This window comes from Stomoxys calcitrans, chromosome 2 (genome assembly GCF_963082655.1).
Source record: "Stomoxys calcitrans chromosome 2, idStoCalc2.1, whole genome shotgun sequence".
In the NCBI taxonomy this organism is placed as follows: Eukaryota; Metazoa; Arthropoda; class Insecta; order Diptera; family Muscidae; genus Stomoxys; species Stomoxys calcitrans.
The window spans coordinates 197548224-197563009 of record NC_081553.1 but is presented as its reverse complement, the minus strand read 5'-3'; the positions used below and the strand labels follow the sequence as shown (position 1 = coordinate 197563009).

At 38.6% G+C, this 14786-nt stretch overlaps 1 protein-coding gene across 1 annotated transcript; it reads right to left on the bottom strand.

The window, feature by feature from the left end:
- Positions 1-2679: 2679 nt before the first annotated feature.
- Positions 2680-12959, bottom strand: LOC106081799 (uncharacterized). The gene is made up of 3 exons (XM_013244011.2): positions 12566-12959; positions 8315-8510; positions 2680-3847 (listed from the first exon to the last, which is right to left on the bottom strand). The coding sequence occupies exons 1-3, from the start codon at positions 12624-12626 to the stop codon at positions 2893-2895; spliced, it is 1212 nt and encodes a 403-aa protein (XP_013099465.2). The 5' UTR covers positions 12627-12959; the 3' UTR covers positions 2680-2892.
- Positions 12960-14786: the final 1827 nt, after the last annotated feature.

Genomic DNA, 14786 nt, shown 5'->3' with positions numbered 1-14786 from the left:
GGACCGGACGATTTATACACTATGTACGGATGTGGAGAGATAGGAAACACGGCGACGTCAACTATTACGTTATACAGATGTTGATAGTCTGCCTTGGCGCAGAGGTTAGCATGTCCGCCTACGACGCGAACGTTATCCCCCTTACTAATGCTGGCTACATTTGTGAGGTTAAAAGTTCTCCATCAAGTGTTGTCGCTATGCAGCTATAGAGGCCACCGTGACACAGAGGCTAGCATTTCCGCCTTTGATGCCGAACTCCTGAGTTCAAATCTCGGCGTGAATACCAGAAAAATATTCAGCGTTTATCCCCTTACGAATGCTGGCTACATTTATGAGGGACTATTCCTTGTTAACATTTCTTCCCAAAGAGGTGTTGCTATGCGGCACGCCGTTCGGACTCGGCATAAGAAAGGTGGCCTTTTCTCATTGAGCTTAAACGCTAATCGGACTGTACTCATTGATATGAGAAAAGTATGCCCTGTTCCTTAATGGAATGTTGATGGGAAAATGCATTGTAGTTTAGATGTTGACAGGCCATGGTTGCATAGATAGAATGGGCCAAAGCTCTTTTAGCAAGTGAATTTATGAGGAGTTAGAAGTTTCAAGGTAAAATGGAACATGCATTCTTTCTATGCGAACGCTGGGTCAAAAGACGTGGGGAATTGGAAACAGCGATTGGCGTCATTTCGTCAGGGAAAATAGTCCAGAGGATGTTGGAGAACGAGAAGAACTGGGAGGCGGTGATGAGATACGCTGAACAAGTATTGCGCAGGAAGAAAATGAACTTGATCGTAGCGGCGTAGAGTATAAATGCGGAGGTTTGGACGCAGACATAACTAAAAAGATATGAATAGTCGCCGGAACTCATGGTCCATTCGAAGTTATGTGAAAGCGCTTCCGTGGTGTAGTAGTGGTGGCGTTGATAACAACGTCCTGAAGATGGACGTAAACGTCTGAGTGAGTCTGATGGTATAGTATAAATGCGGAGGTATGAACGCAGATCGACGAAAATGATATGGATTGTCGCAGGGCCATGGACCATTCGAAGTTATGTGAAAGCGGCTCCGAGGTGAAGTTAATCCTCCGGGAAACCACAATGTGGGTTTTTTACCGGTAGCGTTGATAACAACGGAGTCCTGCACAAGACGAGAGACGTACTTGTAATATTCGCGAAGTATTTTCCCATCCTGACGATGGATGTATACGTCTGAGTAAGTCTGATGGGAACTACGAGGGCGTAATCGCGTAGAGTATAAATGTGGAGGTTTGGAAGCAGACACAACGACAATGATATGGATAATCGCCGCAACCCATGGTCCATTCGAAGTAACAACGGAGTCCGACGTAAGTGAGAGAGAGAGAGAGAGAGTAGGATCTGTGTGCAGAGTTGCATTTTTGCAACGCGACGCTCAAAAACAAAGCTCAACGCATTCTTCTGATTCTGCCTTTCATTTTCTGACCCCCAAAATCATGGACCACACATTTGTATCTTAATGTGTGGAAATAAAAATCGGACGTTGGGTGCCAAGTCAGGGCTGCATGGCGGATACCCATCAATTCGGCGTTTTGGCCGGTCAACTAGGCGCTGTTTTGTCCCGATGTGTGAATGCGCGCATTGTCTCGGTGAACAATGACTTATTTTTTCTTGTTCGTTTTTCGAATTTCTCCCAAGACTTCAAATAATCAAGTTATGATGTACCGCTTAGAATTGGCCGTCCTACGTTGCTCAAGCGGAACCGTCACCGCATGACCATTTTTGTTGTAGAAACTGGTGACCATTTGCTTCGAAGAGCTTTCTTCACGAACAATTTTCGTTGAACTTCGAAGACCTACAAAGTTAATTGTTGGTTTTTTCGGGCTCATACGGATAGATCTACGATTCGGCGCCTGTGACGTCCTTATAAAAGTACTTCGAAGCACCGCGATCGTATTTTTCAAAATTTTTTCTCACGAACCTTTTTTGGGGCGATAGTTAAATTGTGCGACGACCAACCAGAACAAACAAAGGACAAGGTGCTCATGGAATATCGAATGTATGCTGGTTGAAAAATACCCAGGGATGCCTCTATCTCACGTTATGCGGAGTCTTTAATCTGGTACCACGGGAGTCGGGAGCCCCTGGGATTTCGATCCCATCCCGACTATGGTGAGGCCCTAGTGGGGAGTAACGTGGTGGCTGTGGTTTGAACCCAAATCGCGGGTAGAGCACAAGCTCGATGTTGAGTTGCATTGCAACTGGGTGCCGTGGCGCATAGATCAGAAGGAGTTTTAGATAGTGCTCCGCACCTAACCAAGGTGGAGAACAGTTCTGAAAATGTGAACTCGAATTGGTACCCATGCCATGCCATACTCATAGCCTAGGCTATGTGTAGGCTGGCGTTGGTGGACGCATTATATTCACCCGGGGTTAAGAGCCCTGCAGGATTAGGCCAACACGACAGGACTTATCCCACATTATGTTACACAAAGCTCTAGCACGTCGTCAATGTTTTCTGGTATAACGGCCTTTTTTGAACGACCTTCACGGAATTCGACTTTAAGCGAGTTTTGGCCACGACTGAATTCATTAAATCAGTTTTTACGGTGCTGTAGGATGATGCCTTATTGCAATATAAAGATTTTGAGTTCATCAATGCACTCTTGTCGTGATTCTCCGAAATCCGATTTAAAAGCTCAAGATTAAATTTTTATAAAATTTTGTATATTTTATTTACAAATAATATAAATAATAATAATTTAAAATATAGACAATAACATTAGAAAATAGTTGTTGTTGTAGCAGTGTGTTGTACACGGAGGCGAGAGCCCTTGCCGATGAAGGATTCCATCGGGTCAGTCCGGTACGTACAATCGGCTGCCATGGGATTGATTAGTCTTACACACTTGTGCAAGTTATTCCTCCTTCAAATGATATTCAAACTCGTTTTCTCCACCTCGGCCATTGAAGATGCGCACAAACGCCCACTTGGGTCCAAATTTCAAAATGGCGACGTAAGGGAAATATTCTATTAGTTGCTCATTTAACCAGGTGCGGAAGTTCAAATACCAACGAAAAATATCATATTTGTGCAAATAGGTAACCATTAGGAGGCCATAGAAAACAATAAAGCGATCAATCCAACTCATATCCTTGTAATACAAGCGCTGCTCAGGATCGCGCTGTCTGCCAGGTCTGTCATCAAAATCGAAATATTCATAACCACGCACATAGCACAAACGTTTGGTGAAAAAGATGAAGGAGCCAACCGTTAGGGTGGTATTAATATGCCACAAGCCATCCAATAAAGCCTTAGCCATATCATAGAACTCCGTCGTAGTATTCTCCAAAGCTGGTTCGTAAACTTTACGCATGACTATGTCCAGACGCAACTTGGACTCGGCCCAATTTCGACCACATATGTTATACTCATCTTTGATGCCTAGCAGATAGCCCAAAACTCGCCACATATGTGAGGTGGCCTCCAGGAATTGCTCGTCGTACAGCTGTATGCGATGAGCACCCAAACTGAGAAATCCAATGAAACCAAACTGCGTCAGTGCTAGGTCCTTTTGGGTAATCTGTCCTGCTGCCAGTTTGGCACATGCTCTACTCGAACGGCTATGAGCTTTGCGTACCGCTCGCAAACTAGTCCAAAATTTGGAATTTTTATCTGTCGCCGAATATTTGTACCAAGCATTTGTGTGCTGCATGGTACGTACGTATCGTTTGTAAGCCGTTGTGGGCGTCGATGATTGTCGCGTGCAGATAAGAATCTTCAATATCGAGGGGATGGCCAGAACAGCAACGAGACCAGATAGCATACCGCTTTGTATGACAAAACGATATTTCTGCATAAAGCTTTGACCTCTGCAAGAAAGAAAACAATAGGGAGATGTTAAATGTCAAGCAAAGCATTAAGAAAGTAAATAAATTGCAACAACAAAGAAAAATCTCCGATCATTGAGCTCGTCTCAATTGTAAAAAAAGTCAGGGCTGCACGGCGTAAATGAAAAGTGAGTTAAGTTTGGCCGGGCCGAATCTTACACTCCTACACCCTCTACCATGGATGGTATTTGTCCAAATCTTTGCGTGGCTACTCTTTATAGGCTGAAACTTGAAAAGGATAATGGAAGTCATAATTTTTTTTTGGTGTATTTGGAAAAGAAATCAATAGATCGGGTCATATAGGAGCTATATCAGGTTATAGGCTGGTTCAGTTCATGATTGATATCGATGTTAGAGGCTCTAGCAGAAATTATCCTGCAAACTCCCAGTCGAATCCGATAAGAATTGCCTCCTCTAGAAGCTCAAAGTGCAAAATCGAAGTCAGAGGTTATAGCAGAAGTCATCCTCCAAAATGTCAGTCAAATCCTTTAAGAATTGCACCCTCTAGAGGCTCAAGAACTAAAATCGGGAGAAACTATTTATATAAGAGCTTTATCAGGTTATGGAAGTTTTCAAGATATTTTTGTTATTGCTGTTGGAGGCCATGCGACAAATCATAATGCAAAGTTTCAGCCAAATCGGAATAGAACTGCGCCCACTAGAGGCTCAGAGGTACCAGCGGCAGATCAAATCATAATTTATAGAGCTGCAAACTGGCCCACGGACATTCCATTCAGGAACAGGACAAAATTCTCATATATCAATGAGAGCTGTCCAATCCAAGTTTAAGCTGAATGATAAGGGACCTCTTTTTTTATAACCGAGTCCGAACGGCATGCTGGAGTGCGACACCTCTTGGAGGAAAATTATACATGGCCTATATGCATGGCATAATACCTCACAAATCTCTGAAGTTATCGACAGGATTCGAACCCAGGCATTCAGCGTTACAGGCGGACATGCTAACCTCTGCAATACGGTAAGCACAAATTTATGGTTGAACACCACAAAAACCGACCCCTCGATTCGTCTTCTTAAGTCCCAATATTTGTCCGATTGCTTGAAGGCTTTAGGAGTGGAGCACCAATCTGATAATAATTTATGGGACAAAGTGTCTGAGGAACCCCCTCCTTCAAAACGCACATTAAACCGATCAGGAACGTCGGTGTTAAATAAAAGGTAAGAAGAGGAAAACAAGTAAAAGTTCCATGGATTGCATTGGTAAAGTTCTTTGCCGGTATCTCTTTATAGGCAAACAAAGGATAACGGATACAATTTGCCATGCTAATAAAGTTATTTCAAGTTATTTCAGGTTATGGACCGATTCAGGCCATAGTTAGTTTGAATGTTGGGAACCATAGTGGAAGTCATTGAGCAACCATTCCAGCCAAATCGGATAAGAATCTGGAGATCGGCTATAAACCTATTGGGTTGCCCAAAAAGTAATTGCGAATTTTTCATATAGTCGGCGTTGACAAATTTTTTCACAGCTTGTGACTCTGCAATTGCTTTCTTTCTTCTGTCAGTTATCAGCTGTTACTTTTAGCTTGCTTTAGAAAAAAAGTGTAAAAAAAGTATATTTGATTAAAATTCATTCTAAGTTTTATTAAAAATGCATTTACTTTCTTTTAAAAAATCCGGAATTACTTTTTGGGCAACCCAATATTATGGCAAAGTTGTTGGAAGACAAAATAAAATACTTCATGCAAAATTTCAGATAAATTGGATAATAATGGCGCACTCTAGAGGCTTAAGAAGTCAAGATCCCAAATCGGCTTATATGGCAGCTATATCAGGATATGTACCGATTTAGACCATACTTGGCACAGTTGTGGGAAGTCATAACAAAACACATCGCGCAAAGTTTCAGGATGAGAATTGCGCACTGTAAAGGCTCAAGAAGCCAAGACGCGACATCGGTTTATATGGCAGCTATATCAAATTTTGAACCAATTTGAACCATACCTAGCACAATTGTTGGAAATCATAACAAAACGCTACGTGCAAAATTTCAGCCAAATGAGATAAGAGTTGCGTTCATTAGAAGCTCATGAAATCAAGATCGGTTTATATGGCAGCTATACTAAAGCATGGACCGATTTGGCCATTTACAATAGCAACCGATATGCAGTAAAAAGAAGTACAAGGTATTACAGCATTGTGCATTTGTTAGTAATACACTCTGAGGAAGAGAGATAGACCCATTGATAATTATACCGAGCAACTCAGAATTACTTTCTGCTTCGATTTAGCTATGTCCGTCTGTCTGTCAGACCGCCTGTCCATGTTAATACAAAGTACACATCGCAATTTTCGTCCGATTGACTTAAAATTTGGTACAGACATGTATTTCGGTCTAGAGACGAAACCTATTGAAATTAGAAAAAAATCGGTTCAGATTTGGATATAGCTCCCATACATGAGTTCGTCCAATTTGGACTAATATTGCAATAATAATGTGATCATTTGTTAACCGATTACAAATGATCATGCGGAAATGAAAATTTCATCAAATAGGAAAAAACGTAAACAAAGAATGAACGTGAAAAGAGAACAAGTTGACATCCTCAATGCCAAGTACTGCCAAAATTAAAAAAAAAAAATTCATGTGGGCTGATCGCTTGACTCAACCTTATTCAGTGAATCCTGCCAAGTTGGTAATTTAAACTCTTCCAGATTATATTTGGATTTATTTCGATGTTACGATACGCAATAATAATAAAAGCCTTCCATGTTCCTATAATGATTTCTGCCATTGGACGAACTTATGGCAAAACTTTGAAAATGTCAATTTCCGAGTTTACCATCCGCCCTTCAGTTTTTATCCACCATTGGTGTATACATTTAAATAGTCACCGAACCCACTCTGTAGTTGAAGAGGCACAGGAGAATAACTATTGGTCCGGTAAACGAATATTCATTTGCGGCTATCGAAATACTTTTGTCATTAAAGGGTTTTTGGTTTTACAACAAAATAAAGGTACTTTTAAAGTAGGCGAAGTTTCTAAAGGCTTTACAATAAACAAAGTTTGTTACATTCAATTATACTACGTTTATGGCTAACGTTTGATATGTTGAGGCGAAACGTTACATAAAGGAAAGATTCGTAATTAAAGTATTTTATTTCTCGTAAGATGCCTTAAACGTTTCATTTTTTTCGGTGGGAAAATTATTCTAAAAGATCACCATTTCAGCACTTCCAAAGTGACAAAGTTTGTTCTATTGCAACATCTTGGGAAATAATGTAGAGAGGCATTGAACATGGTAATTTTAAACTCTTTCATGGAATAGGAATTGTGTGTTCCATACGCCATTTTTGACTTTTAAGTTATAGACCGATTTGGACCATGCTTGGCACGATTGTTAGATGTCGTAACATAGCAAAACGTGTAAAATTTCAGCTGAATCGGATAATAATTGCGTCTTATAGGGACTCAAGAAGTCAAATCAAAGAACCATTTCATATGGGAGTTATATCCAAATCTTAACCGAAATACAGTTTTATACCGATATAAAATAATATAACACCTAGGAGCAGATCAATACTCATAGGTGTTATATTATATATATATTTCGAGTAACCTTATTACTATTGTGGTAGTCGTTGAGGAAAGCGTTGTGCAAAATTTTGGCTAGATTGGTCAATAAATACGCTTGCAGTGCCTCTAGAAGTGAAAATCGGGCGATATACATATATGACTGCTATTTCTGAATCAGAACCGATTTATATGAAATTTATCAGTAATATCGAGAGTCATAAGAAAATTCTTACTGCCAAATTTCAAGAGAATTGGTTAACAAATAACCATTTTATTATTATTACTGCAAATCGAACGAACATACATATATATGGGAGCTATATCCAAATTTCAATAGCCTTCGTCTCTAGGCCGAAAAACATGACCGTACCAAATTTGAAGACGATCGGATGGAAATTGCGAACTGTAGTTTGTACACAATTTAACATGGACAGACGGATAGACAGACGGACATAGCTAAATCGAATTAGAAAGTGATTCTGAATCGATCGGTATACTTATCAATGGCTCTATTTCTCTTCCTTCTGGGTGTTACAAACAAATGCACTAAGTTATAATACCCTGTACCACAATTGTGGTGTAGGGTATAATAATGTACGTATACATAAGCATGACGTTAAATTAATTTATAAGTAAAGAAAAACTAGTCGAAACCCCGAATAAGATTTGATATACCAAACTACATTTGTCACAAATTCTTGCAAGAATTTATCGCAAAAGAACATGTACTTTTATTGTAAACAAAATTCAACGTTTTCAGAAAAGAAGTTTACTGGACGAAATTTTCTTTTATGTGAAACGAATTATTTTTTTGCGTGTAATTTATTTTGCTGGCATATTGTTCATACCTTCATACATATGTATGTAGCATACATGAGTTAACTCATCATCTAACACAACAAATACTTACTGTTTAAATAATTTATCATCATACCATGGCGGCAATTCCATGTCGTAACCACTGTCCCCCTCATTGCAGCCATCATTCAATAAATGCTGTAAATATGCCTCCGCTTCGGGGTGTTCTGCCGCGAATTTAGATTCATTGGAGCATGTACTATCCGCTGGTGAATTACTATCATCGTCATCAGCACCATATATAGTACCTACAATAGATGAAGAATTTTATTTTTATTGCGAATAGATTTGGGGGAGAAGGGTTGTTTGGGGACCGACCATGATGTATACATACAATATTTCAATAAATCCATATATTATATAAATAATGAAATCTATTGTTATAGAAAATATATAATTTTTCTGAGCCAAGGCTTAGGGTTGGTTTTGTATTCCAATAATTGTGAAAAACATAACATTTTAGTAACGCAAAAATGTTTTTTAACGTGTCTGGCTACAGAATTTTTGAATACGAAAAATGGAATACGTTTGTTATTCGGCCATGTAAAACTTCTTTACAAAGAAATGCTAAGCGGTACTCCGTTCAAACTCGGCTATACAAAGAAGGTCCCTTATCATTGTGATTAAACTTGAATTGGACAGCACTCTTTGATATGCGAGACGTCACTTTAAGATAATGTTTGTGGGTAAATTTGCATTTACAGGTTATATTCCCACCTACATCAATACCAAATAATGTACACATACGTCTTCTTTTCAATATACAGTCGAATCCGCTTCATTAAAAACAGCAAAATACATGAAATTTTTGCAATTATCCGATGTTTTCAATTATGCGAAGTACGGATAATTGGAATACGTTTCAATTAACCGAAATTTGTAGAATTAAAAAAAATTCTATTAGCACAACTTGAATTTGAAAAAATTAAGAGAAATATATACTGTTAAGCTAGTTAGAAACTGGTGTAATTAGTTAACGCAACATTGACCAAACACAAAAATAAATTTGCATTTCAATTAACCGGGCTTTCAATTATGCGAAATGAAATGTGTTCCTTATAATCATATAGTTAAGTGATTTTTTTCTATTAACCGATTTTGTCAATTAAAAAGGATTCAATTAAGCAGATTTGACTATACATATGTAGCTCCATAAACACAGAGTCAGGCGGATATTAGCAGGGCTGTCAGACGTGACGATTTTACGGCATTTTGACGATTTTTTCTCCAAAATTAGGCACTTGATGATTTTTTGTTTGAGTCCCTTTGTAAGTTGACGATCAGGATCTATTAGAATTGAAATTGAGCCCAAACAAGTAAAAACATGCCAATTTCGGACGGGCCGAATCTTGGGAACCCACCACAATGGATTCTGCTTAAAATTTTTGCAAAATAAATTTTGTTCAAAGGGATATTTTACTGTACATACTTCTAGGAAGCGAACAAGGAAGATCGAGAGACCGATTTACATGAAAGCTATTTCAGATTATGCATTGAATTAGACCCTATCTTATGTATAAAATTGAATTTGTGTTTGTTTGTTTGTGTGTTCCTTATAGACTCAAAAACGGCTGAACCGATTTTCATGAAATTTTCACAGATGGTGCATAATTATCCCGTGGTGAAAATAGGGTACTACATTTTTTGATAATCGAAGGGGGCGGACCCCTTACCCTTATTTTCAGAAACTCCAGATTTTGGAGATAGGTGGTGCGGTTTAAGAGAAATTTTGTGTGCTCTCTTATAGTTACCTAAAAACAAAAATTTGGGACCCAACCCATAAAACACCTCTAAATCGGACATATTTACCGACCAGGGCAATATGGGATTCAACTGAAAGGTATTTACGAGTAGAATACGAATCTGATATCAAAATGTGTGACCAAGTGTTGGGGGGGGAGGGGGGGGCCCTACCAAAAACATCACAAATTTACGAGCATAGCAATATGGGGCTCAAACGAAAGGTCTTTGGAAGTACACCACGAATCTTATATCAATATTCGGGAAAAAGTTTCTATGAGGCCAAGTGTTCAGGGGACCTCTCCTAGATATGATGGAGCTGCCGCTCTCATTACTGAATATACTGCAAGGCCATTGCAATGTCTGGTCTTTGACCTTACGCTGGTCACATGGCGGACTTGAGCTTGATTTGTGGGGATGAGGAGGAGTCATAGACGGTTGAGCACCTATTGTTAGACTGCCTTGAGTCCTATATTGCCTTGACCCATAAATATGTATGTCCGATTTCTGGGTATTTTCGGTAGTCCTAGGCAGCATACTATATGCACTCTGAACGGCCACACACCATGATGACAACTTCATCCTCGTAGCCAACAAACTTGAACTGCCATTTTCAAATGACCTGAAAATCCGACAGATATCCAAGAGCCAAAACGGGGTACACAACCCTTCCTTGTGGTGATTGAGCTCTAATCACAATCTTCCTATTTGAGCCATTTGTTAGCATTCACTTGGTAGCTATCTACGGCTACAATGACTTTATGAAAACTATTTAAACCTGCCATCTTGGTGGTTTTGTGGGTTGTTGTTGTAGCCACATTTTCATGTGACGGTGGCGATCCTCGTCAGGCTCCCGTAGATGAGCAAGCTCGTTCCGGTCCAAAGTACCGATCGCCGCGGGAACAGGGTGGCCATTGGTTACTTGAACACGCCAATAACCTGCCTTGTCACATCGAGCATCATAGGCACTCAATAATTGTGCAAGAGTCGGTACCGCCTGGACTCTCAATGAGACTCTCCGCCCGATACTGCTGATTGTCCGCGATTGCCGTTGCAGCTACTCCGTTTGGAGCATTTCACTAACCGCAACCTGTGGACGCTGCTCGTGACAGCACCGAACACCACACAAATCGGACCTCCATGTTCCAGCCACTTTTGTGGGTAAAGCCTCTGGAGCTTATTGGTATTTTGAACATTGGTCGAAACAAATTTGGCGATAGTTTTAAATGTCAGGACGAATCAAATTTTCTTCGCCCTGTTAACAAATTTTGCCATATCAAATTCCCAAAAAAGATGCTTTGTTGTATAAATTCCGATGCGGGCACCTTATTAAATACGTCTTGCGTTTGGCATTAAATTATTTTTTTAAATAAAGAAAAACTAGTGGAAACCCCGAATAATATGTTCTATATATTAAGAATGAATGTTTATGTCAGGTAGTTTAAAATGTCAGGCCGAATCAAATTTTCTTCGCCCTGTCTACAAATTTTGACATATCAAATTCCCAAAAAAGATGCTTTGTTGTATAAATTCGCCGATGCGGCCACCTTATTAAATACGTCTTGCGTTTGGCATTAAATTATTTTTTTAAATAAAGAAAAATAAGAATGAAAGTTTATGTCAGGGTTAAAAAAAACTTTATATTTGTCACATATTTTTGCAAGAAATTATCGCGAAAAAAAGATACTTTTATCGTAAACAAAGTCCAACGTTTTTCAGAAAAGAAGTTTACTTGGCAAAAATTTCCTTTATGTCAAACGAATTATTTTTTAGCGTTTATTAGAGGGATAGAGTACAAATATGATATTCAAGGTTAGAGACAAGTGTTTAGAGAGTCGTCCACTGTCTTTATTTGAAAGCAGTGTAATTTAATAATGTGGATCCGAAAGGGATCCATGGCCTTGAAAATCGTTCTAAAGTCTCCTCATACTCCACGTCTTTACATCTCTGCAGATGTCGCTACTTGCAACCTTCAGTCTATCGGCATGTTTTCTGAGAAGGCCGTGACCTGTCATGATGGACAGACACTATGGCTGACCAAGAACAGCAAAGCGGTCAATATTGGGCACACAATTTTGGAGCGTTCACAACCCATACTTTGTGACCATGTGCCATTCGTTGCTCTTCGGGCCCCATCTTGAAGACTTAGCCTACTGCAAAAATGCAGTTGGTATTAGTATTTTCATCTCCCATATATCAACATTTTATTTTATGCAATTTTATTTTTTTTTCATATTTTTATCTGAGTGTAACATTTATTGCATGTGCACAGAGTATCGATTCAATGTAGACACTCTGCGTGCTCTGTACACAGTACTGATGTTAATTTACATTGTCTTGCTTTAATGCCAAAGAGAAAGTTTCACACATTCCCATTGCATGGGCACTGTAAATAGTAGCTGTTGTTGTTGTTGTTGCTGCCATTGCTTTCGTAATTGTTTGGTATTTTTATTTTTGCACTTTTTTTGTTACTTTGCTATCTTGGCATAAAAGTTACGGCATTTTGATTGCCACCCCCACACATATACTTCCCGGTATTTTTTTTTTTTTTTGATGTGCTTACCCGAAGTTAGTTCAACTTTATGTTTTTCTCTTGAAATTAATTTTTCCTTAGACAGCTCCATTTTGCTTTTTGTTAATATTTTTTATTATTATTATTTTTTTCTTTCACTAAACCATGAGCAGAGATGAGCGTATGATGTGCCCTGCCTTCTTTGCGCAACACTTGACCGAACACCTAACCGACCGGCTGACTAATGGCAAGGCCAACGTGTATTTGAGTGGTACAATATCGATTAAGTGACTTCTTCTGGTGGTATAAAAGTAAACAATAATGATGTAAACATGTACTCGTGTACTATCGTCTATCGTAGTATTTAAAATTCGTAAATTGTATGATTGCGGTGGGGACCACCAATCGGTTGAACCATCGCCAAACAACTGAAGCAAACTATTCATGTTTAAATGCACTGAGCCATTTAGCCGTCGTACACAACTAATCAACATGCTGGACTCATGCAAACTTACATTTGCCTCAGTAATTTTGATAATGGTACAAGTCTGAGTTAATGACTTTATGAAATAAACAGAGGAGGAGGCAAACTGAGAAAAGTTGGTGAAAAAGAGAGACAATAACATTTAACAAAAAAATTTAGTAAAAATATAGTTTAAAAACTCATATCATAGTTTAAAGTATTATATTGGGTTGCCCAAAAAGTAATTGCGGATTTTTCATATAGTCGGCGTTGACAAATTTTTTCAACGGCTTGTGACTCTGTAATTGCATTCTTTCTTCTGTCAGTTATCAGCTGTTATTTTTAGCTTGCTTTAGAAAAAAAGTGTGAAAAAAGTATATTTGATTAAAGTTCATTCTAAGTTTTATTAAAAATGCATTTACTTTCTTTTAAAAAATCAGCAATTACTTTTTGGGCAACCCAATAAACTAAGTAAAAAAGAGTTGAATTTGATCTATCTGAATGTTATGCCCATATGCTTCATACTGGAATGCGTTGAGGAAGTGTTAACAAGTAAAATCGTGGTAAGTTGGGAACCCACCACCATGGATTCTGCTAAAATATGGGATCTATATCTAGTTATAGACCGCACTTGGCGCAGTTGTTTAAAAGTCATAACGAACACTATATGCAAAATTTCAGCCAAATCGGATAAAAGAGAGATAGACCCTTTGATGAGTATACCGATCGACTCATAATCACTTTTTGATTCGATTTCCGTTGTGTTCGTATTATCTTCGTCACCATTTTTTTATTGTGCGTTTTGACAGTTGTTCGAAGTCAGTACTAGGCTCGTGTGTGATTTTCTCGTGTGTCGTGAGTGTTTCGTAAGACGTACGTGAGTAAAATTTTGGTCGCGTGAGCGTGCGTAAATGTGAGTCGTCATAAAAAGTCGTGCGTGTGTAAGTAAATTTTTTTCTCGTGAGCGTGAGTGCGAGAATCACTAACGCGCACTTCTCTAGTGGGTAGCAGGGATGGAAAAGTCGGTACTTTTTCAATACTTTTTCCACTAGAGGAGTACCGTAGTACCCCTGCGAAATAATATATGAAAATGTTTTAATAACCGTATTATGTTATCATTGAGATTTTTGTAGTGTTCCTAAAAAGTAATTGCCGAAAACATGTGTTTTAAACTGTGAAAAATGAACATAGTACCCATCTCGCGAAGTGCACTATCTGTCAACGAGTTTTGACTGTGTGTGTGTATTATAGTTAAGAACCATTACACACATAAACAACAAAACAACAAAAAATGGCGCCAACTAGTAGCATACACAAAATCAGAGTTGTTGTTGGGCAACTGCCACTATCTGTAAATGAATATATTGGGTTGCCCAAAAAGTAATTGCGGATTTTTCATATAGTCGGCGTTGACAAATTTTTGTCACAGCTTGTTACTCTGTAATTGCATTCTTTCTTCTGTCAGTAATCAGCTGTTACTTTTAGCTTGCTTTAGAAAAAAAGTGTAAAAATAGTATATTTGATTAAAGTTCATTCTAAGTTATATTAAAAATGCATTTACTTTCTTTTAAAAAATCCGCAATTACTTTTTGGGCAACCCAATATATTGATAGTACCGAATTTTAGGCTAAATATTCATAGTTGTAGTACTTCTAAGGATTTGTGGAAAGTCATTAGAGATAATGGAGTTCTCAAGACCAGTTCCTCAGTTATTACTGGCAACTCTCCCATGGTACTCAATGAGATGAATCGTTCATGTATAGACAGCCAATCTGATGTACAAGACGATGTGTCGGAATTTCTGCGTTT